The sequence below is a fragment of the Anopheles coluzzii genome, chromosome 3 (genome assembly GCF_943734685.1).
Source record: "Anopheles coluzzii chromosome 3, AcolN3, whole genome shotgun sequence".
Taxonomy (NCBI): domain Eukaryota; kingdom Metazoa; phylum Arthropoda; class Insecta; order Diptera; family Culicidae; genus Anopheles; species Anopheles coluzzii.
In genome coordinates, this window is record NC_064671.1 from 54,673,453 (window position 1) to 54,699,669 (window position 26,217).

The following is a 26,217-nucleotide window of genomic DNA, read 5'->3' on the forward strand; positions in this document are numbered from 1 at the left end:
TCTTTCAGTGTGTTTGTATCTTCTACATCTAATCTATTAGATATATATAATTTATACTAGACATTAAACATGTTTCTAATAACAAAGATCAGAACATATTTCCACCAGTTTTTATTCCCTCACATTCAATTTTTTCAGCATTAAGGAGTTTCTCTTATTCAGATTATAATTAATCGATTAAATATTTCATATACATTTTTATGCATCCTATAACCACAATTAAAATGAACTTGTAGCGACACATGCAACACAAAATTTATGCATAATGCTACAACTTATATTTTCCATTCATATTTTTGGCAGATGCTCCATTTGAACTTTTATTATCCACTGGGTATCACGTACACATTTGCAATCATACAAAAAGTGAGTGTAGTAAATAACTAACGCGGTTCTTAATTTAAAAATAAAGCACAACAACAACCACATGTACAACAAGCCAACGTGTTCTTTCACTTTGCTTCGTCGGTTCTGGATGTTAAATGTAAGTATGTGAAGGGCTACGTAAACACTATCACTAACTCGTGCCCGATATCCAACATCAGCTTGTCGCGCGAGTAGATGTGGTAACAAGCACTTTGAAACAGCTGTCCGAATATCTGGTATGCGTAGCTATCACACAAAAACATTATCAGTGTGCTATCGTCGACGTAACAGAACGACATAACTGTTCCTAGCATGCATCGTGTCGAGTCGAATGGTTTGCGCGATTTGCAGCCGAAGTCATTTGTGGTTTAGTGTTCACCGCATAAACAATACACGATCTACACAAAGTATTCAATTCACCATTTTTCCCGTTTCGTGATGGATGACAAACTCCTCAAAGCTCGTAAAGCGCGAATAAGATCTATCATTCGTTCGGCATTCAAATTTCTCTATCCGCTCAGATATTTGCTATTGATCGCTGCCACTGTGTTATTAGTTTTATTGCTTCGTCATAGAAAGCAGCAAATTTTGTTTGGGCATTTTGAGGAGCATTTTGCTGATGTGACACACAAAAGTCGCGAGTTTAAGAAAATTGATTACCACAACTACGAGCAAATTCAGAACGATTTGAATCGTGTTGGCCCAGGTGAGCAAGGCAAGCCGGCTACTCTCAGCCCAGAAGAAGCCACTAGCGAACTTCGGAAAGAGCTATACTACAAGAATGGCTTTAACGCTCTACTCAGCGATAAGATCAGCATTAATCGTTCGATAGCCGATTTAAGACATCCGAGGTAGGTAGTATCTTTGATTTCAACATTCCACGCTTATCAATGCAACAAGTTCAGCACTCAAGACCCATACCGACAAAAACTGTTTACGTGGACAATCGATCATTGGTACTTTAAACGTGTCATTTTGCTGCAAAAATACATTTTTCAACGGTTTTTTTTTTGTAACATAAAACACCATTCTATTTACTTCGATAGAGCTAACGATCGCACGAAGGCGAACAATTGATTTCATTCAAGTGCAGTACTACTTTCAATCGTGTTTATTCAAGTCCATGCAGTATTAGAAGACATCCCAGTTTTCCGAACAAACAACCTGTGTAATGTGTAAAAAAATTAAGAAATGAGTGTGTTATTAATATAAATGTAGAAGTAACCCCATTCAATTTAATATTTTAATTGTGCTCTAATAGAAGCTTTTGTTCATAGGATCAATCTAGTTGCATACAAAACATATAAAGAAATCACTTGAACTGTTAGATTGAATTCAATTGAATTAAAAAAAAAACTTCATTCTTTGATTTTACACGACTTTATTATTATTATTATTGTTAACGATTCCTAGCGGATAAAGAGACAGCCTAAAATTCTTTTAAATGTTTATAAACGTAGTATCAGATTGATCGTTTATTGATTGAGTGTCTAGGTTTAACCTATTCAAACATGCATAACTGCTGTAATATTGTATTATTCACAAAACCACAACAAAACACCTCGTAACGACGACCGTGGACTACATACAAACATGTATATATATAAATAAATAAGTAAATACGTAAGTGTTGATTACAGATGGTTTCATTGTAGGTAACAAATTTTATTATCGAATATTTTATTTTAGCTGTAAATTGAAATCTTACCGGAGTCACCTTCCAATCGCCAGTGTTGTGGTGCCTTTCTATGAAGAACACTGGAGTACCTTACTTAGAACTATATACAGCGTGCTTAACAGATCGCCGCCCCATCTACTGAAGGAAATTATTATCGTGGACGATGGTAGCACGAAGGAGTTCCTGCACAACAAACTCGAAGATTACGTTAAGCAAAACCTACCAAAGGTGAAGCTTGTTCGGCAGCCCGAACGTACCGGTTTGATCAAGGCACGGCTTGCCGGGGCGAAGATTGCTTCTGGCGATGTGCTTATCTTTCTCGACTCTCACACCGAAGCTGGATACAATTGGTTGCCCCCGCTGTTAGAACCAATTGCTGAAAACCCCAAAACATGCGTCTGCCCGTTGATCGACGTCATCGATGACCAAACGTTCGACGTACATCCTCAGGATGAAGGAGGCCGGGGACTATTTGACTGGACGTTTCATTATAAGCGCGTTGTGATCAAGAACGAAGACAGAATCTCACCGACGGAACCATTCCCAAGCCCCGTCATGGCTGGTGGGCTGTTCGCAATTGGAGCTGATTTCTTCTGGGAACTTGGTGGTTACGATGAGGAACTTGACATCTGGGGTGCGGAGCAGTATGAGATTAGTTTTAAAATATGGCAGTGTGGTGGCCGTATGCTTGATGCGCCCTGTTCTCGTTTCGGTCATATCTACAGAACGTATAGCCCATTTCCAAACTCTAGAAAATACGATTTTATCACAAGAAATCACAAGCGGGTCGCTGAAATATGGATGGATGAATACAAGCAATACATTTACGATCGTGATCCAGAACGCTATGCTAAAACAGATGCCGGAGACATGAGCAAGATGAAAACGATTCGGGAAAAGCTTATGTGCAAACCCTTCAAATGGTTTCTGCAGGAAGTGGCCCCAGAAATCATTGAGCTGTATCCTCCTGTTGAACCGGAACCATATGCTTCTGGGTCCATCCAAAGTGTGGCGGACTCTAGCCTGTGCATCGACACGATGCAAAGAGGTCGTGGTGAGCCTATTGGATTGTATCCTTGTTCCAATAGCTTGATTGAACCTACCAATCATAATCAGTATTTTGTACATAGCTGGCATCGTGATATCCAGCATAAATATGGTGAAGGCTGCTTCGATGTACCACAAAGTAAACCAGGTTCGCCGGTAACCATTTTTACGTGCCACATGCACCAAGGAAACCAATTTTTCCAATACGATCATGTAAGTTTGTTGGTTGGAAATAATTTACCTTGTAATTAATCCATAAAATATTTCATTGCAGAAAACTCAGCAAATCAAGCGAAACGGTGTGTGCATCGATAGTGATCCCCACGCTAAAGAAGTGTATGTGAATCCTTGTGACACGAGCAGTATCACACAGCGATGGAGGTTTGGCTCAATTAATTTGAAACTGTTAAAGCAATGGAAAACTTACGGGGCGAAATTTATGTGATAAATATAAAACAGTATTACCAATAAAATTTGTAAATTATTCTGTATGTCTCGTTTGATATATGTAGGCTTAAATAATTTCCTGCCGATGATTGGGCACACAATGCGACAACATTTCACAGCTTTTTATGCCATAATTATTATAATACATCGTTCTAGAACTACAATCATTTCATTAATGAATCATTTCTTTTATGTTACAGGTGTCATCGCATTAACTACTCAAAACAATTGCCACAGACAAGTATTATAGTACCATTTTTCGACGAACATTGGTCCACACTACTGCGTACCGTGTACAGTGTCTTACGCCAGACACCACCAGTTTTGCTTAAAGAAATTATTCTTGTTGACGATGGTAGTACGAAACCTTTTCTCAAACAGCCTCTGGACGATTACATTGCAAAACACCTTCATTCCTTGGTTCGCGTCATTCATCTGCCGCAACGCAACGGACTCATCACAGCGCGACTATCGGGAGCAAAAGTGGCCAAAGGAGAAGTGTTGCTGTTCCTGGATTCACATGTCGAAGTCGGTATCAACTGGCTACCACCGTTACTTGAACCTATCGCTGAAAGCTATCGAACCTGCGTATGTCCCTTCATAGATGTTATTAAAGACGATACATTTGAGTTCATAGCACAGGACGAAGGAGCCCGCGGTGCGTTCGACTGGAACATGTTGTACAAACGATTGCCGTTACGGCCGGAAGATAAGAAAGATCCAACCCAACCATTCCCAAGCCCTGTTATGGCCGGGGGGCTCTTTGCAATCAGTGCACGATTTTTCTGGGAGTTAGGAGGGTATGATGACATGCTCGAAATATGGGGTGCCGAACAGTATGAGCTAAGCTTTAAGATTTGGATGTGCGGTGGTCGCATGGTGGATGCCCCTTGCTCCAGAGTCGGGCATATTTATCGCAGCTATTCGCCGTTTCCTAGCGCGAAAACGTACGATTTTGTGGCTAAAAATCATAAACGAGTCGCCGAAGTATGGATGGATGAATATAAACAATATGTGTATGCTAAAAATCCTATCCGGTACGCCATAGATGCAGGAGATCTCTCAAAGATGAAACAATTGCGCAGAAAGCTGCATTGTAAGCCTTTTCGGTGGTTCATGCAGGAAGTCGTTCCTGATTTGGTTGATCACTACCCTCCAGTAGAACCGGACGATTTCGCCTCCGGTGCTATACAAAATGTAGCTTTTATGAACCTTTGCGTTGAGGAAAGTAATAGTTTAAACAGTGTCAATTTAGCATTATGTGTCACAAATAAGACAATGCCAGAGCGAACTGAACAGCACTTTCGATTCACGTGGCGCCGTGACATCAAAGCCATGGGATCGTCGAACTGTGTTGATGCTTCTAATCATTCAGTTGGCGCCGAATTGCAGTTATTTCAATGCCATAATCTCCAAGGCAATCAATTATTTCAGTATGACGTGGTAAGAACATTGTGCACACTGCTTGCACTTAAACAAAAACAATTTGCTTCGCTGATACTTATACCTAACAAAAAAAAACAATTTTCATTATGATAACCATATTCGCATTAACATTGTTATAAATCATTCCCACTGTGCAACGCTGCACTATTCTAATATTTTTACGTTTCTCACAAAACAGGACACACGACAAATCTATGCTGGAAAAGACAAAAGCTTTTGTTTTGATGCCGATGGGATGAATGGCAAGCTTATTCTTTATCGCTGCAACCGTAAACAAGAATCTCAACGATGGCGTATGGGTCAAATGAACGTAGAACGTCTTAGAAACTGGGCAAAGTATGGTGCCAAATTTCAAGTTTAAAATCCTTTATTTCCCTCTTGATTTTTGTATACATTCTATTATCTCCTTTGTATACATTTCTATTATTCTCTGACTCCTTTTAAACCCAATTAAACCTGTTCTGTTCAACTAAACCAACTGAAGTGATAAAAAAAATCTGCCGCGCCTAGCAAAACGAATCTGTTCGGCTAATTTAGGTCACATAAAATAGTAGATTAAATACATCGAGATTGGTTCAGTCCCAATAAAAAAATCAACCACCTAGTAACCCTCTCCCACTCGCTATCTAACCACTTTCATCATTCACAATTTTTCCCATCAGTACCCACCAGTTAATAATAGTCCCCAACACCAACGATTAACATATGCCACATGTTCACTCTTTCCCTGATTAAAGCTTCGATTCTGTAAGCCACTTAAAATCTTGCGGTTTGCGGTCCGCTTGCGGACTGATTGCAATATTGATAATATGTGGACGGTCTGTTGCCGTTAGTGCATCCTTGACAACAGCCTGCAGCTCTACAATGGTGCGTACGAAATTACCTTTCATGCCAAACATACTCATCATGTTTTCGTAACGTGTTTCATGCGTCAATGCTGATGCTGGAGTTCTAAATTTGAAAAAGAATTGGTTTAATATCTCTTTACTTCCTACATCTAATATAAGATATATACTGTTTACTGTAGATACTCACACTTGCGTCAAATCTCCTCCGGAACGCATATCATCATATGTTTGCTTATCAAATCCCGTGTATATTCCTCCGTTGTTCACTATTACTATCACTATTGGAAGCTGATAGCGTACCATCGTTTCAATTTCCATTCCTGAAAATCCGAAAGCAGAATCTCCTTCCACACAAATCACTTTCTTCTCTGGGCAATGATCCCTGCAGTAAAGAGCTGCAGCAATTGCAAAACCAGGTCCTACGCCCATTGTGCCAAAGGTACCAGCGTCCAGACGATGCCGGGCGAACTTGTTGTGCAAAAGGGTTCGGCCAATATCCATCGTGTTGGCACCCTCGCTAACTATGATGGCATCCTTGGGAATGTACTGCTGCAAATGATGAAATACTGCGTAGTAATTCAGAGGAGTTTCCACATTTAGTGCCATTGCATCGACTACTTTCCGGTTAGTCTCACACTTTGCCTTCAGATCCTTCCACCATGCATTTTCGTAACCAAAACGGAAATGATTTTTGGCAAGTGCGTCAATTAATTGCTCAGTAAAAGGTGTGATGTGTGATTGAATCGCTACTTTGCTCGGTACGCTATTATGCATTTCTTCTGCATTTACATCTACTTGAATAATTTTTACATCCGAACTATAACGCGGTGGTCTACCGAAATGCAATATCCAGTTCAAACGCGCGCCTAGCAATAGCACGACGTCGGCTTTCTGCAATGCTAAGGTACGAGCAGGTGCAATGCACTGTGGATCAAGATCTGGCACGACTCCTTTTCCCATGGGTGTGGGAAGGAAGGGAAGATTAGTTTGGTGTATTAATTGACGAACTTGTAGCTCTGAGCGCGCATATGCAGCCCCTTTCCCTACGATCACTAATGGACGCTTTGCGGTACATAGAAGATGTGCTGCTTCTGCAACAAGCTTTGGGTCTGGAAATGGTACTGGTGGAGGTGGGTGGGTGTACTGCACCGGTAACACTTCATCCATTATCTTTGCCGTTAACAGATTGCCGGGAAAATCTAGGTAAGAGGCGCCGGGTCTTCCATAACAGGCCAATCGTACGGCCTTTTCGACGTGCATCGGTATTAAGGCCACACTTGGTGGTCTTGCCGCATATTTACAGTATGGTCGACTCAATTCCACTTGAGGACACTCTTGGAATCCACCTATACCTTCGTGGTCTTGCGAGGTCGATCCCCCGATTACCAATAGAGGCCAACAGTTTACCTGCGCGTTCGCCATCCCACCAGTTACATGCAACAAACCAGGTCCGGATACAACAAGGCACACTCCCGGTTTACCGGTCAAATAACCAATAGCCTGCAAAGTAAATTTAACAGTTATTGAATCCTTTTTTTTATTCGGGTCCATCACATACTTGTGCCGCATAACATGCTGCCTGTTCGTTCCGCATTCCGATATATTTCAACCCTTCCGCCTGCATCGCCATTGACAGCTCCACAACTGGAATTCCGACAATCCCGAACACATATTCAATGCCCTAAATTGTCAAACAATTGTAAATCAATCAGAACATTTAATGCAAATTAATGCAAGTAAAGTAAATAAAAGTTAACAATTAGTGATACGGCCAACAAATCCGTTCTTACGAAAAAATAAAAACAAAACCAAAACCAAAAAAGTACAATTTATGACAGTGCCTTTAACAATTTTGTTGTCTACACACAAACGTAGCACATTTTACGTTATCAGAAAGATTAGCATGCATACCGTAAGGGAGCCGTTACTGTCCGATAACGGGTTTACGTTTCGTGCGGTATTATTGTACGATAGACTTACAATTTTAAATCATTCGTTCATTCTCTGGATATCGTAACTTACCTGTTCCCGTAGTGACTTAGCCAACACTGCGTTTCCGTCTAATTCCATTTCCTCGGAAAATTCAAAGCAAACTTTAAAATACTTCAAATATATTCTACACAATTTTTTGTAGAATTATTCAATCTTTCAATTCTTAAATGGTCTGCGTGCAAAGAGCTTTACCATACAACTGAAAGATTAAACCGGACAGTAATGAAGTAAAATAAGATCCCTTATCTGTTTTCCTGAGATTGACCTAGCCTCATACGGGCGGAGATATGACAAGGCGAATATTCAACCAACTACAGCTTTATTCGAAGCAGTACACAAATTATCACAAACCCAGCACCTCACACAAACGAACAGCAATTCGCTGTAGCCCTGTGTTTTTGTAGATTACCTAAAGGCGTAAATAACTAAAGACAAATTTCTTGTTTTGATTCCACCCCAACCAGCAGCTGTCAAATCGTTGCTAACTTCATAAAGAGCTAGATCAATGTGGCCAGATCATTTTGGCGGTTTTCGGTAGGAACACTAAAATTGTATCGGTAGTTTTCGGTAGGAGTTTCAGATGATTTCGGTAAGTTTACAGATCCGGGGGAGGAGGGGTGCTAATCTACCAAACCAAAGTTCCATACCACGAGAAAATACAGGCGGTCGTCAAGATGTTAATGGAAACCGAAAACGGTCGCAAAATACCGCGTATCTCGAATTTTCGTATTTCTGGATTTCGTTCCTCTCCCGTGAATTTCCGTTAAATGCCATCTAATCGCCTTGTAATCGCCGGCGAATTGAAGGCGATTAGCAGAGCATTTAGCAGTAATTAAATACCTTTTAAATATTTCCGTGAAAAATTTCGTTTTAAATTTGAAATTTGAATTTGCAACTGCTAAAATAAAAACTTACAAGCGCCTTCAACAATGCACTGCTGTAGTGATTCCCACAGATGAGTGTGAGATTCGATAGCACGATTTACGTGTTGCTTTTAACTCTGAGCTATTTCAATTTATTAACGATGGTCTACATTACCCAATCGCCACAGATTAGGCTTAAAAGACTGGAAAATCAAATATCCATAGAAAAAAATGGAAGCTCCATAGGTTTGCTCAATAGAAGGCGTATTATAACTCATCATTACATTGCTGTCCTTTTCTTGCAATGTGTTTCGACAAGCTTCATCTAATCATGACCTATATAGCCTTTTAACTTTCCAAGCAAAAATCCATAAGATTGGTCGGTCCTGTGATCAGGACCGCCTATATTTTCCTTCATCTTCTTCTTCTTCTTTGGCACAACAACCGCTGTCAGTCCAGGCCTGCCTATAACACTAGTGGGCTCGGCTTTCAGTGACTTATTGGTACCATAGCAGGATAGTCACTCCTACGTATGGGGACACGGTTTATTCGGGGCTTGAACCCATGACGGACATGTTGTTAAGTCGTACGAGTTGACGACTGTACCACCAGACCGGAAAAATTTCTCCGTCTAATAAGGCCTTAATTGATCGTCCACCATAAACTGCACATGTTTCTCAGCTTCATCGTTCTTTGCATGCCGAGGAGATTTCTCTCACCGAAAATGCTGTCATTCGCTGTCAAAGCATGCAGTCAGTCAAATTTAGAAACACTTCCATCTCCAAATCCGCTTGTAATTGGTTCGCGTACTACTTGTTGTGGTAAACCTATGGGTAAACCAATCATGTCACTGATAGCCATGCGCAGGCAAACTTTGCAATGAAAAGATCGATGCTTGTTAACACTGTGTCAGCGGTAGTGATGGGACATTTTTAACCACAAAGTAGGGACGAAACTAGTTGTTTTTAAAAACGGAACGGAACGGGTAGGTTTCGTACGTTAGGTTCACGGTCTATATCACGAGTATCGAATGCAAAGAGTGGCACAAAACTAACGTTTCCGTGTGCAATACTGGTTCCAACCGATCTTATCGCTCCAACCATTTTGACTGGACCTACCGTTCCTACCGAACCTGCTTAACGTTCAAAAATTTGTTTAAGGAACGTAACGAATACACTAGGTTCGCTTCCAATCGCGCATGATTTGTCAGTGGGTAATTATAAATTGCTACAGCTGCTATCACCGACGAGTTAGTTCTATCCAAATTTTGTTTTTATTAAAACATTATTTATCTTCCAAATCACATTTAAGTTTCTTCAATAATTAATTGCTTGTTAATTAATTATTATCTGCTTGTATTGCATAATATCTTAAAAATAACTATCTTTACTCGAATGCTAAATATGTGATATTCTATCATACAATATTCTCTTATTCAAACAAATTAGTAAATCAATACAAGTTACAATTATGGCACGTAATGAAATAGAATTTGATAAACTTATTTTTAAATGAAACTTTAAACCCTGATTTTTTCGTAAAAACTTTCTTTCGAAAATAAAGCATGGAAGGGTAGGAAGCTAGTGTTATTTTTTAAAAATCTCACTCCACGCTGTGCGATCATTCGATCGTCCTATGTGTGTATGACAACTCCACAGACTAGGTCCGTAGCCAGTTTTGCGAAGAAAAAAATAAACATTCGCTCACGGCGATATCGGTTAGCACATTCAGTGCCACAACGACAGCAACCAGCGAAGATCGCACACGTGAAAGCTTTTTCGCCAATATAACTGTCTGGTGGCAAATTTTCGCTATCAGTCTGTTTGTGATCAGCACGCTACATTGTACGATCGTTGCGATCCGTTAGTGAGGTTGTTAGAGTGACAATTGTGTTAACATTAAGTGTGCGTTTGAAGTGTTTCAGATTTTGTAGGGCAATAAGTTTTTTCCATAACTAATCATTCAGCAGCTTTGAGGTAATGTTATCTAAATAAACCTTTGTGAATCATTATGTTATTTATAAACCAAAATTAGTGAGCTTGTTTACCAAACATGATTACTGAACGATAAGATATTTCCTTCTGCAAACAAAAAAAATGGAAACATTATTTTCATACCGTACAATTTGTTTGTGATTTCTGCGTGAATAGTTTTTGAAGCAAAACATTTCAGTGTATATCACGTTCACCATTGTAGTTAAATTTACCGAACGATCACGATCGCGGAAAACACAAAGCTGGGAAAGCACTCTAAAAGTTGTTTGCAACGGTCAAAAGATTATCATCGACCATAGCTGCGATTATCTACTGCTACTGATTCACTCATCTTCCTGTTCGGGAGTCATTCAAGCTTGTGATACCGATAATTTAATTAGCAACTAGGGTGGTCTTCCGGCATACTACTAACATTCAGTCGCATTTGACCCATTCATTAAACAGAAAAGCTGTTATTTGCAACCTCATCACTCAGTATAAATAAACTCCCAGTCCTACATAGTTTACTAAATCATTCATTACAAACCAAACACACGTATTTACAATGTTTTTGCCTTGTCCGTTACAAATTTTTCGTAATAGTTTACAGTGTATGACAAATTTGCTTGATAAGTTGACTATTATATTAAACTGGCCTTCGTATTGTTGAACGTTTACTGTCTCGTTGTCCTTAACATGAATCTTTGGTTGATCACGGATGGTTTGGTACTCTGTGGTAATCTCGTTAGTGTCTATCTTTTATGACCATAATGCTGTTTGTTTATTCAGCTTTATGGAAATGTCTAGTAACGCAAGCCACATAGTGCACAGTGTAATCTTTGTATACTTGCACGTATTAATGTAGGTGACGAAATATGTGTTATCGTCGTTAAATACCCTAATTAAAAGTAAAATGGTTGTACATGATACAATAAGTTTGTGGTAATCGCTTGGCGTGAAATGTTGAAAATTAGTTATAACATTATACCAGTGTTCTTAATGAACGATACATTCACCACTTCATACTTTTGAGTGTCTACGGAACCATTCATCTGGTGCGTGAAACCATGAAGCCCATTGCTCCAAAGTAATTGCTACACACATGCTCGAATTACCACTCGTTATCATACGATTGTCGCATCGGGACCGTACGCATCTAAATAATCTGCTCTGCAATGCCACACACAATAACAAGGCTGTAATAAGGTTTTACCTAACCTGCAAGGTTAACATTGCAAAGATGCGTTGTGCCTACGGGTAACAGCAAAAACCTTCGTTTCTAATGACATTTTTACGCTTCTTTGCTAGCTTCCTGTATTACCTGTTCGCTTATCTACCCTGGCTACGATGGCATCGCTATATACCATTGCATTCAGCCTCGTAAATGTAGTAACAAAGCTTGTGCCCTACAGTAACGTCAAATTTTTGTTACCTTTGCCAGAAATCCAAGCCAACGGTTGGACCTGTTAGTAGGTAGCGTGCTTTTAGCTTCCTTCAGATGCAATGATGATCGTTTGATTGAGAAACAGTTTATTAGCATAGCCTAAGGAAAACAACATTCATCAAACGCAGACAACATGAAACCGCAAGGTGCTAAGTGTTGCTAATATTTCCTTGTCCTATGTTTTCTTTTTTTTACAGAAACTTCCACTACCTACGCCTTGTCACAGTAGAGTGCACCAGCCAAGTACTTTGCGACAATCTGCCAACATCTACTAGTTCATGCTATGATCGAGGCAACTGACCTCAACTGTGCGAATTGCCGGTAAAGCGTGAGGAGCCATGGGCAGCTGGTTCGGAACCGAACGCGCGTTCGTTTAATATCAATTCTAAACGCGTTTGAATTGAATGGTTCGCAAAATAAAATAATATAACGCACGTGATGGTGAATCTTCCGTCAGTTCATGGTTGAGAGAGGTATATAAACAGCGTTCAAGTGTGACACGTTCCGTGCGTGACTGATCAATCGTAGTTCGTTAAAAGTGTGAAAAAATTGTGTCAAACAAGTGAACGCATACATACAAAAAAAGGTGTAAATACTCTTTTTAGTAAAAAATTTAGCGTTAATCTTATTTTTTCAAACTTCAATCATCTGTAAAGCAACAACACCTTAAGCATGTACGGGCCGCTAATCCATTTCATTAAAGCGATAGGTAAGCTAAAATTATTTTTTTTATGTTTTAATTTATTATTATTTAAATTTTATATTTTAAACATATATTGAAACTGAAACAACATATTTTGCATTTTCGAATGCGTTATTAAACTATTCACGATACAATTTCCATATTCGTACTACATTCAGAACATTGACCATACAATTTATTGAATTATATAATTGTTTTGTTTGTAACTCCGTGGTGTACTATATCCAGGACAATTCTTCAAACTCTTTTATCATGTTCTTGCTTCGATGCTGAAAGTTCAGCGTGCTGCACTACGACATGGTCTGGGTTGTACGAACTGGCGGGAAACCATACGGAAAGGATTGGTTTCAAATATATATCACGATCCTTGGATTGGCTGACACTAGACTCGCGCACTAGTTTGAACGGAGTTGTTTCTTGCTCCGGAACAACAGACGGCAGTGTGGTTGGCACTTCTGTTGTTGTTAAAGCATCGACAACAACATCTTTTAATGGCACAGGCAGGTTAGATGCTTCCACCACAAACCCATCCACGTCATTTACCGTGTAGTTTACTTTCTGGGTTATGTTGTTGGCATCGATATAATGATAGGCACCGTATACCGTGCCATCTGCGTTCTTCAATTCCACCTTAGCCGATGATCCAGCATTGTAGCCATACGCGTACTGTCTGCAATCCTGCCCAAATACCAAATACTGGCTGCCAACTTCCGATAAGCTTGGCAATTCACACGGACCGGGTGCAGCGTGGACTAGCACCGCAAACGGTAGAAGAGTACCTAAAATCAAGTGCATGATGTACTGATTCAACTTATTGACTGATGCTATGAGTTGCTCAACACTCAACATTTATACTTTTGCTTAATGCTTAGTTTGGAAGAAATTATGGCCAATTGCATTCATTTGTCCCAATAACGAAACATAGCTTAAGCATTAACCGAACATTATCCCAAAGGCAACAGCTTATGATCGTTGTAAGTGATTAGAATAGGGTCAATCAACCGTGCCAACACAAATAGAAGTACAAACAAAGAATGCGCTGAATCGATAAAGCTTATTATTACTCTCATCATGGGAGAGCTCTTACATCAACAACGACAAGACTGTGTAAACTACGGTTACATTTTTCTACTAAGTTTAATTTAGTAATCATCTTATACTCGCATTCCTCTCATTTTGACTATTGTAAATCTTATTGAGTGCTGCAGTACATTTCTGCAACCAGTGCTTGCTTGACTTAAGTCACATTACATATCGTTCTTACGACATTCCAGACATCGCCAACTTTGGCTTCAGCTTCCTGTTTTCTTTAGCAAAACTAGCTCGCCGAAGCTCAAACTAGCCTTCACTTTAACTGGCTATTCAAACATACACATGCTATTCAAAGTTCGTGTTATTTCGATTTGAGCAATCAAATTGATAGCACACCAGTGACCGTAAACTTGTCATCCGGAGGCAATGATCGGCTAAACAAGCTTACGCAACGAAGAATCACTTATGTATACCGGTATGAATGTAGACACATACTTGCAACATCCCGTGAGACGCGCACGAGCCCGGTTTTATTTAGGCTTTGCGCGGCTTGAAAAATATCGACATTTTTTTAAGTGCGTGATAAACTTGTGCAGCAACAAAATTCAGGATGTATTTGTGTTTATTTAGTAAATACAGGTCGTATTGGTAATTCAAGTTGCAGTTGTATCGTTCTTTGAAATCAAATTATGGCAACAACACAGCTCATACAAAGAACGTGTTACGTTATATGATGCAGAAATAGTCGCATTTGGCATTTTAAGTTTACACTTCCATTCCCCAATAATGTGTCCGTATTACCAAACATCAAAACTAGTAATTAATTTTTATAAAAGTCCTCAAAAATATAAAAAAAGTATAATATAAAACTCATAGTACATTTAATTACGTTATAAAAAGCTATGCAGACATATTTTCACTATTTGTACAAGTATTGTATACAGTCAATACTTGTTATTTGTTACTATATCGTGTTTGCTGTTTTAAATCGTGACTGTTACTGATTGCTAGGGTTTTTTATAGTTGGCACGTGTATTGACACAAATTTATATCGCTTTAGATGAGGGAGAACAGTAGCTAAGGTTGCCATAACCATACAATACAACGAAATAAAGCCATTAAATGCACAAATCTCCTTCTCCACCATCCACATTCATAATCTCCAAAAGCTCGCTTTAAAGCACACAATTACGTATATTCTACCCCGATCATGATTTTGCATCATGCAGAAATCGTTAAAAAAAATCATGCTTATCTTTTAAATTAATCCATTCCGTGTATTTTCTTTTATAAATTCGCAGATCGCATACCGACCCGGTTCAACGTGTCTATTATGTTGTTTATGGCATGTCTCATCAGCTATATGTTACGAGTAAACATGTCTGTCAATATATTGGCAATGGTGCAGCCAATTCAAAGCAATATCAAACAATCTGCACCCTTGGACCATAACAACATATCTGATGGAACAACTAATCAAACAATGATCGAAAATTCAAAAGTCCCAGATGTAGGTGATTTCTTCATCTTGTATATGATTGCTACGAAATTTCATTATTCTCTACAAAGCGAGTGGTTGTTTGTGTGTGTATGTGTGTGATTTTATTCAATAACTTTTTCTTTCTCTATTATTTTAGTATGGTCCACGATATAATTGGAGCTCTCACGATCAAAGCATCATCTTGGGCGCCTATTTCTACGGTTATCTGATATCGTCGTTGCCGGCCGGTATTTTTGCGGAACGCTTTGGCGGACGTAATATGGTTGGACTGTCGTTGGCATTTAGCGCACTCCTAACCGCATTAACTCCCCTAGCCGCTGACAATGGCATGTGGGCCACTATTGCCAATCGCGTGGCGCTAGGAATTTTGGGTGTAAGTAAACATGGTTTCCATCTATCTGAATGCTCGATATTATTTCCAAACAAATATGGATCATAACTCTCTTTGGTGGCATCGATAGCAAATATATTTAACCAATTCAAATCGCAGCGGGTTTGATCAGCAATGCACAGCGACAATATAAGTGAAAGTAAAAATTACCTAACTAACTCAATATTATAGCATCAATGTTTTACATTTTTGTTTCAAATTTGATTGTTTAATTTTATCTCCATATATCAGTAGTTTTCAACCTTTTTGCAGCTTTACCCCCCATGTAGGGTGCATGTAGAATTGCATTCCCCCGTTACGAGTTCATGAGCGGGGGAGAGCGTGGTCATGCATGGCAACAGTTCAATATGCTCGCATTCACATGCATGTTTCTTTGTATGCGTTATTAGACAGCTATTCCAGAGTAAAGTGAATTGTGAATGTTTGTGAAAGTGAGATTGGCCCAAAGCGAAATTAGCTCCTATTTTTTTCTTGGCCTCAAGAGTTTACAGTGTTTAGTTCTAATCGCAGCTATATCAAATACGAGTAGAACAGCTGTGCTTGCATTGTTGCTATTTTTGCATTCACATAACTTTTACTTATGATCTGATTTTAATTTGTTTTGTTTTCATTGTAAATTATATTATATCAGGGCTTTTTGTATCCGGCATTACACAACCTCATCTCTAAATGGGCACCCCCAGACGAGAAGGGAAAGTTCGTATCGGCTCTCATGGGTGGAACATTTGGCACGGTTATCACGTGGCCCCTGGTCGGCGTTCTAATTGAGACGCTCGGATGGTCCTTTGCCTTCTACATTCCAGCAGTAATCTCTGCCATCGTAGCAGTCCTGTGGTACATTATTGTAGCCGACAGTCCATCAACCCATCCTCGCATAAAAGCGGAAGAGAAAGACTATATAGAAAAGTCACTCGGCGACACAATCTCGAAATCGAAGCTCTTACCACCAATTGCATCACTTGCTACATCGCCACCATTTTTGGCCTTGCTAGTGTTGCATTTTGGCAACCTGTGGGGCTTGTACTTCTTGATAACTGCAGCACCTAAATTTATGAGTGAGGTAAGCCCTCTAAACATCTACGGGTTTAGTAATTTGTTCACTGTCCTAATGATTTCTACATTCAACAGGTACTTGGATTTAAGCTTGCCAAAGCAGGATTCCTAGCGGCACTACCATATCTAGCAAGATCATTGGCCGCATTTTTATTCGGAACAGTGGGTGATTTGCTTCGTAAAAAATCGATTATGAGCGTCACTGCAATACGCAAGTCCTTCTGCTTATTCTGTAAGTATCTTATAACTTTAACGTTTATTGATCATTTCATAATAACAGAACAGTTACACTTTATTTTCGGACCAGTTGTTAAATCGTGCGAGTTGACGACTGTCTCACGCCGCTACAACACTATATACATAAATTGAAATATCAACAAAAAACAAATTAATGTTTCATATATCCATGATTATTAATTAGCAAATTTGGTTGATTACGCATATCATTTCATATCACCAAATACATCACATAGCTTGTTGTCTCGCTTTTGTCTGAAAGATATACTTTATCAACATCATTAGGTCATTCATAGCTCATTTACATTTTAAAATCCACGCCATCCTAGCCAACTTGTAAACGAACCATACGGCAAAAAAATACCATACTGTTGCCATGCCGTGTTACGATCGTGGTTTCGACCTGTCAATGAAAATGTTGTATGAGGTGAAGCACCTTGAACCAGTTCAGGTTCAAGTGCTTTTTCCAGAAAACTCCCTCAAACTGACGCTCGACAACAAGTTCAAGTTATTTTACAAACATTTCGGTTGTTTTGTATACAATAACAACGGAACGAGGCTGTAGAATTTCCATGCCATAATATAAGCTAACATTTGCACAAATGTACAATGTTTCTTGACATAGTTGATGTCTTGTTTTCCGGGAAAAAACCCATCGTTTTAATACTCATATAGTTCGTGCCGATGCATTTCGATCGGTATCTTAAGCAATACTTTCAAACAAATTCATATGCAGTGAGCTGCGGATATCGTTATGGAATAGTAAATTCATTCACCACTCATCTTTCCCCTTGCACTCATAATTGGTGCCAATTTTCGCAAGGAAATTGCCAACAGTGTATTCCAGTGTACAGCTTTTAGTTGCTTTGACGACCTATAAATAGCCCCATGTTTAGTGCAGCGATATAGGCGATCGATCGGTCATAGTGCGCCTTTCGCATACACCTCATTCGTACACTCCATCGTGCGTTTCTGACTGACTGAGCAACTACTGATTCCATTTTAATTGCAGCTCACATAATACCCGGCCTGTTTCTCGTTGGGCTAATCTACATTGGCTTCGATCCATACGTTTGTGTCGCCATCATTACACTCTCGCTCGGGTTTAACGGTGCATCTACGATGACCAATCTCCAAAACTCCCAGGACCTGGCGCCCAACTTTGCCGGAACGCTGTACGGTATCATTAACTTTGTCGGAACGTCTAGCGGCTTCATCTCGCCCATCCTCGTAGCTCACTTTACCGTTCAGCAGAGTACTATGGAAGAATGGCAATATGTTTTCATGATTGGTGCGGCAGCTTACATCGTTCCTGCGCTCATATTTATCGTCTTTGGTTCAGGACAGGTACAGAAGTGGAACGAACCGAAACAAACGCAAGCGAATGGAGAGTTCCAACACACCTAAGTTTACGACAAAACCTCCCGAAGCTACATTCCCACACAACTCTTTCACTTGCCACACTCTTCCCTTTCCTTCTTCTATCGAATCTCAGGACAATTTACTGTCGATAAATCGAACCCTACCGTCATACGGTAACACTCCCAACCATACTAACAAACGAAAAAAGTATTATTAGCTACGAAAGGCAAGCGGTGCTCATGAATTAAATTTAGCTATATGACTTATATTAGATTCATTTATATATGCATTCAAACCAGTCCCCCGAGTCTTGGTTATTTGTATATTTGTATCAAACGTATGTCAGTTATCTTATGCGTCGAGACATAATAACATAACAATACAAAAAATAGTTCAAAAACTTCGCATTTTTGCCGTCGTTTGAGAATCCCGTGATACTTTTGGTGAATCCCATCTTCTTTGTTCCAACCGAACTAAACTGGTTTAACATGGAATAATAGAATTAGGTCAATCTAATATATGGAGAAATTCACTTTCGTACAAAACAAAATTTAGAATTTACAAGTATCTCATGATAACAATATTTTTTTATGCAAATAAATTGTCCAATAAAGTATTTTACAAAAAAATACTGGGATAATTATTTATTTATTTTATGAAAATAATTTACGATCGTCTGCTGATTGCGTAACTTGTGTTTAAACAAAGTACAATAAAAAATATTCAAAGTGGCTCATTTGAGAAAAAAAAATCTTTAAAAATGCAAAATTGCTCTAAATTAATAAAAACGATTTGGAAATAACAACAGTAGAACATCCCATAGAAAATGTGTAGGCAAAATAAAAATGAAATACCTGTAAGAATGGTTCCGAGAAATAAAAAGGGCATCATAAATTAGGCCACCAAATATATAATTGAGAAAATTTTTAAAAGATAACTAACTTTTACAAAAAGTACCAAAACTCCTTAAAATAAGTCTAAATATGTCCAAATACGCTGACTCCTCCAACAATATCGGCAATTTGTTCAAAGTATCTGTCTACTCAGCGTAGAAACCTACATAGTCAAAAGAGTTTCTACACTTATTTGTGGCACCATGCAGACGGGTTTTCACTGCTATTCTTATTCTTGCTTCGGTGGAACGGTGTGAATGGCAGTCGAACCCTAGCTGACCATATACAGCACAGCGTGAACATTCAATTAAGCCTCGACTTTTTTAAAATATAACCACTGCAAATATTATGCTAAGTTAAGCCAAATTGTAGTTATTGGAAATACACAGAACAGTCAGAACAAATTTTAGCAAAGTTTTTAAAATTTAGGAATGGAACCGAAGCAGTTAAATTTGAAAAAGGAACGGAACGGAGCCGATTCGATTGATGTATGGGATATCTTTTCTTTATGTAAAATATAATATAATGTTATCTTGTTTTATTTCAAAAATTATGAAACATTCATATCAAAAAAAGAAAAAAGAGAGAGGTCTTAATCTATTGCGTAATTTTTGAGGTGGGGTTTAGTGATGGGCGTTTCGGAGCGCACCAACTGCTCTGTAGCCGGCTCGAGGAGCGGAGTCGTTGGAGTGGATCCGGCTTCGAAATTGTTTGAAGCCGGTCTGAGCCGGATCTGCCTTCGGAGCCGTTTTGCCCATCACTAGTGGGGTTTCTTCCACGTTACAGTTTGTTGCACTAACGGCAGAGGGGGTCGAAAATTTGAAAATTTTGCGTTACGCAATGAATGAATGGGCGCCTTACACATGAGACATTACATTCCATAGCATTATCTTTGTATCTGTCTTGTCTAATCAAATTCGTAATATTACCAAAGTTGTTTTACTTGGTTTTAAATTTTGTTTAAACTAATTTTTCATGGGTCATGGGTCATGGGACAATATTGTTTCCTCTTGAGTGCTTGATACACACTAGCTATTAGTACATGTGTGTACGCTTGTGATGCGCGGGTCGACCCGAACCTACCGACAATACAAATGCAACCCGGAACGCTACAGGTAGTAACTTTGGTTCCAGTAGGTTCAACAGCTCCTACTGCATATGAGCATATGATATCCCGGTCAGTGGATGCAACGAGTTCAATAGGTTCATACGAGGCCGGTTGGTTCATAAGACTTCAGTAGGTTTAGTAGGTTTGGTGTTATCATACTAGTTCGATAAGTGCATTCGAATTCAGTAGGCTGCGTGTTTAACAAACGGCGAATGTAATGAATAAAAAAGAAAAAAATCTATTTTAATCAAATTCGCCGTCTAGTATTCCCAACAAATAAAAAAAAATCAATTAAATTTATGGTTCTCCAATCCATATCCATTGGTATCCGTACATCGAATATAGTATCGATGGATGTGGATATTCCCATCAGGCACAAGTCTAATCCTAGAGTTTTGTTGTATTGCTCTGTGAGCGTGTCAACTTATCAAATGAAGGTAAATTATACATATATGTACAGTACGCCGTTAACGTTTACCAGTCATATCACTTTCGCTCTAATCAAGCAATACATCCGGTCTATTATATTTCCAGGCACCATTGTTGGAGTACTGTTTGTTATACTGTGAAAGCCACATGTTTCACACGAAAAGCACGTTTGAAACTTTTTTGGTAAAAAGTATTGCTACGTGACCAGAGCATTGATAACACGGAAGAAAATCATATCACTTTATGGTTTGTTTAGTGATTGTGAAACAATGCATGTTAGGAAGTGCAGCTTATTTCAAAGACGATGCAGGATGTTTAATATTTGGAAAACTATTTATTATCTACAGCTATCTTTACACATTACTTGCAAACGCTCACCTAAACAGACCGACACAATCACTGGATTGTTTAAGCAGCACGCAAGCTTTTTTCCGCAAACGTAGGAAGGTGACATAAACAGACTCTGGTAAGCAATTATAAACGTAAGAAAATCAGCGATGCAGCTATTTCGACAATCCTTCCGGTACACATTTTTTACTCATTTCGTTAAATATGTAACCGTGTGCGCAGCTGAACTTATTTTCATCACACATGGGCCTGCAATATAAACGTTAACAGAAAAGATTATTTGTATTTTGTTTGTTTGTAAAGTTGGTTGTACATCATAGCATATCTTAACCATGTATACTCACAAGCCACGTTTGCAAAGATAATATGAGCGTCGATCATGCGGATCGTGAAGGATTCCATCGCGAGGACAAATCTTCACTCCGAAAGGTGCAGATGGAACAATTGGTTGCGCTCCAACAGCTTGTGCTTGAATTTTTACTCCAGCAGTTTTGGCTCCCGGCACGCATGAATGCTCTGAGTATAACTGAGCATTCAGATGTTGCCCAGGCGTTGTACAAGGGCAATGTACAGGATGTACTACCTCTTTCGGAGCCTCGGCATTACCGGTCGCCATAATTTTGACACACTTTTCACACCCCTGGCAACATGTAGGTGGCTTCATTGTTGGTGGCATCATCGGGAAAAAGTGAATGACAGGTGGCGCCATTGTAGTTGTCGTCGTTGTAGTTGTAGTAGTTGTAGTTGTCGGTGCATTTCCTGTAGCGACTATTTTAATTCCTGACAACTTGCACGGACAGCATGCTCGGTGATGCTCGACTGGCGTAGAGGAGCAATGCGTACATGGCTTGGAAGTACCAAACCCTTTGCACCCAGTGCAGGCAGTGTGTCCCGTAGGATGATTATTGGTATGTTCTGAAAACAATTTGCATGCCCGTGAGTTGTCTACGGGAACATTTTCCGAGAACAGTTGTACAGTGGGCGATACGGGGTTTGGTTCGCTAAACACCATAGAAGGCGTATTGCTTGTAGATAATTGGGGAGGAGCCATATCTACACTCTGACCAACTTCCATTAAACCGTAAATCGTATCCATAAAATCTTCATGATACTCATCAGATCCTGAGTCTGTGGCACCATAAAACGCTTCAAACCCATCTGTAGAAAATTGATCATTCATTTCTCTGGTTAACGACGTCTTATTCATGCTGTAATTCAGCGGACCCGATTTGTGTTGAACATTGCTAGATGGAAAATACGTTCCAGTGCTTGGTTTGGAGGGCAATACTGTCTTTCCATATGGGTTCTCTTCTTCTACATAAACAACCAGTGGGTCTTTGCTGTTAACCTCACTGTATTGGTGGTAGTCTAGCTGTGATAGTGGCGTTAACGATGGTGAATCGTAATGGTAGATCTGTGAATCAGTAATCACTGAAGGCGGATGGTACTGTGAATTCATTGCCGCTACCACTATCGCTGTAAGAGGATACTGCCCATCTCCACATATATTGATCGGATCATCTTCATCGTAATAGAACACAGCCAACCCGCCAAGACCCTGCTGCACTACGAAACACACCTTTTCTTTAACGGACTTTTCATTTTCGTATGAGTACCAGGATAAATCACGGAATGCATAAGGGCTTCGAACATTGCTGTCCCAAATCTCTAGCGACCCACTGTACAGTTTCCGACAGATTTTATAGTACGGACGAATCTTTAGCTGCAGAGCTGGTGTACCCACCCGATACTCATTCTGAATGTACAGCTTGTACGTTAATGTCATTGTTTGAATTACAATGACAATTTTCCCGCAGCTCAGACCAGCCATCTTCCATCGATCCACGTGGTAATCCTGTAATAATAAGAATGTGCTTATACGTTGCAATTGATTTCAATGGTCAATAATAAGTTAATGCTCACAATGCTATTGGAAGACCCTGGACTGCATGAGTACAACGGTGCTATGAATGATGTTTTGCGTAGTTTTCTAAATTCCGTCGTACTCAAGATAACGTAATCTGCATACTTATCCAGTTTTTCCACCGGATAGTTCACCTCAATCACGGACGGTCGGCTAGGAACAGTCACCGTTAACACCAATCCATTCAGATCGCAAGCAAGTCTCAAATCCCTTAACAATCGGACGTACTGATCCTGTAAAGAAAAGTTCGTAAGCATACTGACGGAACCGATTTTGTAGTGTACTGCCATACCCTTTCCTGTGGTGCTGGATAGAGCCAGCCCAAATCGATTCCATGGAATCCATGAGCTAGTGTAAACTCGACCAAATTAATCACAAATGCAGCTCGCCGTTGATCATCACACGTTAGAAAAGCAAACAGCTCAGAAGGCACTACTGACCCCCCAAAGGACGCAATTATCTTCAGACCGGACTTCTTGATATTGATTCCTTTTGAAACGGAGAGAGAATGATTTTGAATGTCGTACTTTTACAGAACACTGTTATTATAATAAATGAAAAAAAAAACTCACTGTTATCGTGGAAAAATGGTAGCGGCACTCCATCAGGGCTTATTAAAATGTCTGTCACAATCAAATAACCACACTTCAAATGATCGACTTTCGTCATACCAAAGTTGCAACTTTTCACAGTAAGAAACAAAACCGGCGCCGTTTGAGCACTATTCACCCCAATGTCACCAAGAACCAAGCAGGCAGCTATTACGCCTGCCAATAGAGCTGAGCACGTAGAATATTGTTTCGCACCCATCATCGTTGTCTTGTTGCAGCACACCGAATAATTTCTATCGCACTGTCTGCAGTTACGCACCGTGCCGGCCAGTTGCACCGTGTAGGCCAAACCATGCGACTTCAAACTAAAATGTACACGCTGGATTGCAAGGGCTTTTATAAACCACAAGCTATCTCGCTGTGCGAAGGGTCAAACCTGAGTGTTTTAACTGCAAGCTTTTGCAGCGATGAAAGCCCGTATGACACTTTTCTCGACTTTTTTGTTTTGTTTTCAAACTGTCTGTCGTGTGTTGTATGCATGCAATGCGACGTGCAAAACGATACACACTGTTCTCACCCGTATAAAGAAAACAAACAACGTGCCTTGAACTGCGTGCGGAACGTGCAATTCGGATTTTTCGGACGATTCGCACCCGTTTCCTTGAAACCCCCAGGAGATCCCGTTTACTAGAAGGAAAGGTGCAAAGCTCTTCCGAAAACTACCGACCTTTTTTTGCTACTCTACTTCAATTACGCATAGAATGTGATGCACCTAAACATTTGTTTCTTCTGTATGAACTATACACCGATAACACTCCGGTAAATGGTGTACAGCGAAAACAAATGAAACGTCATATCTAGTTAACAATAATCGTTATAAGAGGTTTTGTACCGCTGAACAGATCAACCACTTTCCAACGTGGTTAACAATTATCATGTTGCTCTACCAACTAAAAAAAACTGCAGTTTACGCACGTCTTAATGTGGCATATTTGAGCGTATGTTTAATGTCGATAACACTCGTTGGAATTCCGTTGGTCGAGTTTTTGGGAGATAATTTTGGGCAAGCTATAACAACTCCGCAATATACTGTAGCAGCTTTGTGTTCAAATGTATATTTGATAACTTTTTCTATTCTACTGCAGTAAGCACTTTTTTACATATTTTTTAAACTTTATATGGTTCTTCATTTTTCTTCAATGCGTATGTACACTATTTGTTCTGGGTTGCAATTAGTGCTACCCAAGTTTAACCCATCTTGTTAATTTGTTAATTAGACTTCTATTCAGGGAAACATGTTATTCCTTGTTATACACCACGTACATGGTAAGCCAAATTTTCGTTTAACAACTGTTGCAATTTTATTTTAAAGTTTTATTGCAAACGTGCTTAGGTTCTATTTAACATTAATATTTACAATGAACAACGCAGAACTTCTATGTCAATCACAGCATCATTGTTTCCAATGATGTGGATGACATAGTTCGCAAACAAACTTAGGATATGGCTGCGTTTATCTAATGCCATTTAGTACAGGCAAACGCAACAAACCGAACAATGACGTTGACGAAGACGGACACTCTGAAATTACAACGCTAATTCGCTGGTGCAGAATCTGCCCAGCATCAGCAAATCTTCTGCTGCCAGCGAATTTATGTTCCAGTTTGTCTATTGCAGGACAAAACGAACATGACGGAGATGGGACGCGGTTCATTCGATGCAGCAGCTCTCCATGGCTGATCTTGCCGTTTACCAGCAAGAAGAGCGTGCTGCGTTGAAGGGACGATAAACAGGAGCGATGAATCAATTAAATGTTAATTTATTATGTTTCTATGTTGTTTATTGTAACAGTTTGTAACATTTTTCTTTAAATGATGAAAAAATGATTCCTTTTTTTCAAATTAAGCTATCTTAGCCGTTCTTGGCCTGCCTAAGCCATCAACGAGGTTAGATGGCCATACTCATAGAAGGATAGTCAGTGCAGCTCGCTCCCTACGGTGCTTAAATCTATGACGCATATGTTGGTTGTTAAGACGTGCGATTTGACGATCAAACCAATCCTGTGTAACTGTTGTTACCAAACTAAAATAATGGATAGCACAATCCAATCAGCACGTTCATATCTAATACATGCTTCACATTCAAAATGACGGTGCTTTGGAGATAGTTTTTGAGATTTAGTCTAATAATTCAATTATCAAGCACTCCCCAACCTTCTGATTGCAGCAAATTCATATTTTATTATAAATGTTCATTGGCATCAAGAATTAACGATCTGTTTCCGTTTGATATTTGAAAATGTTCTGATCTAATCTTTTTCCACAATATGTTTAGAAAGTTTTGGTGCCATATCCTAGTTTACAAACTGTTCTTCAGATCATTAAGTGCCTGTTACAATCTATCATCGAAGTACACACCTCATCTTCCACACGTCTGTCACGAACATCACAAGTTAAACTTATCCAGCGTAACAGAGGAGATTACAATTTAAAACGCCATTTATCCGGGCTCATTGGGACTTGACCTCACCGGGATACTCAGATTACAAGGACAATAGGTACAAGTGTCAACACAATACTAA

General features: G+C 39.4%; 5 protein-coding genes across 6 annotated transcripts; 2 read left to right on the top strand and 3 right to left on the bottom strand.

Annotated features, from left to right (window-relative positions):
* The first annotated feature begins 323 nt into the window (after positions 1-323).
* Positions 324-5,592, top strand: LOC120956447 (putative polypeptide N-acetylgalactosaminyltransferase 10). The gene is made up of 4 exons (XM_040377919.2): positions 324-1,217; positions 2,056-3,261; positions 3,739-4,981; positions 5,163-5,592. The coding sequence occupies exons 1-4, from the start codon at positions 805-807 to the stop codon at positions 5,343-5,345; spliced, it is 3,045 nt and encodes a 1,014-aa protein (XP_040233853.2). The 5' UTR covers positions 324-804; the 3' UTR covers positions 5,346-5,592.
* LOC120956444 (2-hydroxyacyl-CoA lyase 1) lies at positions 5,322-8,295 on the bottom strand. Its single transcript, XM_040377917.2, has 4 exons — positions 7,855-8,295; positions 7,391-7,513; positions 6,020-7,332; positions 5,322-5,935 (listed from the first exon to the last, which is right to left on the bottom strand). Exons 1-4 carry the CDS (start codon positions 7,900-7,902, stop codon positions 5,716-5,718), a joined length of 1,704 nt encoding a protein of 567 aa, XP_040233851.2. The 5' UTR covers positions 7,903-8,295; the 3' UTR covers positions 5,322-5,715.
* A 2,105-nt stretch (positions 8,296-10,400) lies between these two features.
* LOC120957658 (sialin) lies at positions 10,401-19,265 on the top strand. 2 transcript variants are annotated; one of them, XM_040379968.2, is made up of 8 exons: positions 10,401-10,663; positions 11,969-12,133; positions 12,302-12,813; positions 15,141-15,349; positions 15,477-15,713; positions 16,363-16,791; positions 16,860-17,016; positions 18,034-19,265. In XM_040379968.2, the coding sequence occupies exons 3-8, from the start codon at positions 12,777-12,779 to the stop codon at positions 18,426-18,428; spliced, it is 1,464 nt and encodes a 487-aa protein (XP_040235902.1). In that variant the 5' UTR covers positions 10,401-10,663; positions 11,969-12,133; positions 12,302-12,776; the 3' UTR covers positions 18,429-19,265. The 2 variants fall into 2 exon arrangements, with proteins under 2 accessions (XP_040235902.1, XP_040235901.1); XM_040379967.2 differs by lacking the exon at positions 11,969-12,133.
* On the bottom strand, positions 13,029-14,710 carry LOC120957659 (uncharacterized). The gene has a single exon (XM_040379969.2). The coding sequence runs from the start codon at positions 13,654-13,656 to the stop codon at positions 13,045-13,047; it is 612 nt and encodes a 203-aa protein (XP_040235903.2). The 5' UTR covers positions 13,657-14,710; the 3' UTR covers positions 13,029-13,044.
* Positions 19,266-19,935: 670 nt separating the features above from the next.
* Positions 19,936-25,788, bottom strand: LOC120957657 (uncharacterized). The gene is made up of 5 exons (XM_040379966.2): positions 23,658-25,788; positions 23,378-23,574; positions 23,085-23,318; positions 21,506-23,016; positions 19,936-21,410 (listed from the first exon to the last, which is right to left on the bottom strand). Exons 1-5 carry the CDS (start codon positions 23,896-23,898, stop codon positions 21,317-21,319), a joined length of 2,277 nt encoding a protein of 758 aa, XP_040235900.2. The 5' UTR covers positions 23,899-25,788; the 3' UTR covers positions 19,936-21,316.
* Positions 25,789-26,217: the final 429 nt, after the last annotated feature.

Coding starts and splice junctions, on each gene's coding strand:
- LOC120956447 (XM_040377919.2), top strand. CDS start 805: ATGGATGACAAACTCCTCAAAGCTCGTAAAGCGCGAATAAGATCTATC. Junction 1,218..2,055: donor GCCGATTTAAGACATCCGAG/GTAGGTAGTATC, acceptor ATTTTATTTTAG/CTGTAAATTGAAATCTTACC. Junction 4,982..5,162: donor AATTATTTCAGTATGACGTG/GTAAGAACATTG, acceptor CTCACAAAACAG/GACACACGACAAATCTATGC.
- LOC120956444 (XM_040377917.2), bottom strand. CDS start 7,902: ATGGAATTAGACGGAAACGCAGTGTTGGCTAAGTCACTACGGGAACAG. Junction 7,514..7,854: donor CTAAGTCACTACGGGAACAG/GTAAGTTACGAT, acceptor TTGACAATTTAG/GGCATTGAATATGTGTTCGG. Junction 5,936..6,019: donor GGAGGAGATTTGACGCAAGT/GTGAGTATCTAC, acceptor TTTCAAATTTAG/AACTCCAGCATCAGCATTGA.
- LOC120957658 (XM_040379968.2), top strand. CDS start 12,777: ATGTACGGGCCGCTAATCCATTTCATTAAAGCGATAG. Junction 15,350..15,476: donor AAAATTCAAAAGTCCCAGAT/GTAGGTGATTTC, acceptor CTATTATTTTAG/TATGGTCCACGATATAATTG. Junction 15,714..16,362: donor TGGCGCTAGGAATTTTGGGT/GTAAGTAAACAT, acceptor ATATTATATCAG/GGCTTTTTGTATCCGGCATT.
- LOC120957659 (XM_040379969.2), bottom strand. CDS start 13,656: ATGTTGAGTGTTGAGCAACTCATAGCATCAGTCAATAAGTTGAATCAG.
- LOC120957657 (XM_040379966.2), bottom strand. CDS start 23,898: ATGATGGGTGCGAAACAATATTCTACGTGCTCAGCTCTATTGGCAGGC. Junction 23,575..23,657: donor ACCATTTTTCCACGATAACA/GTGAGTTTTTTT, acceptor CCGTTTCAAAAG/GAATCAATATCAAGAAGTCC. Junction 21,411..21,505: donor TATCTTTGCAAACGTGGCTT/GTGAGTATACAT, acceptor TTTATATTGCAG/GCCCATGTGTGATGAAAATA.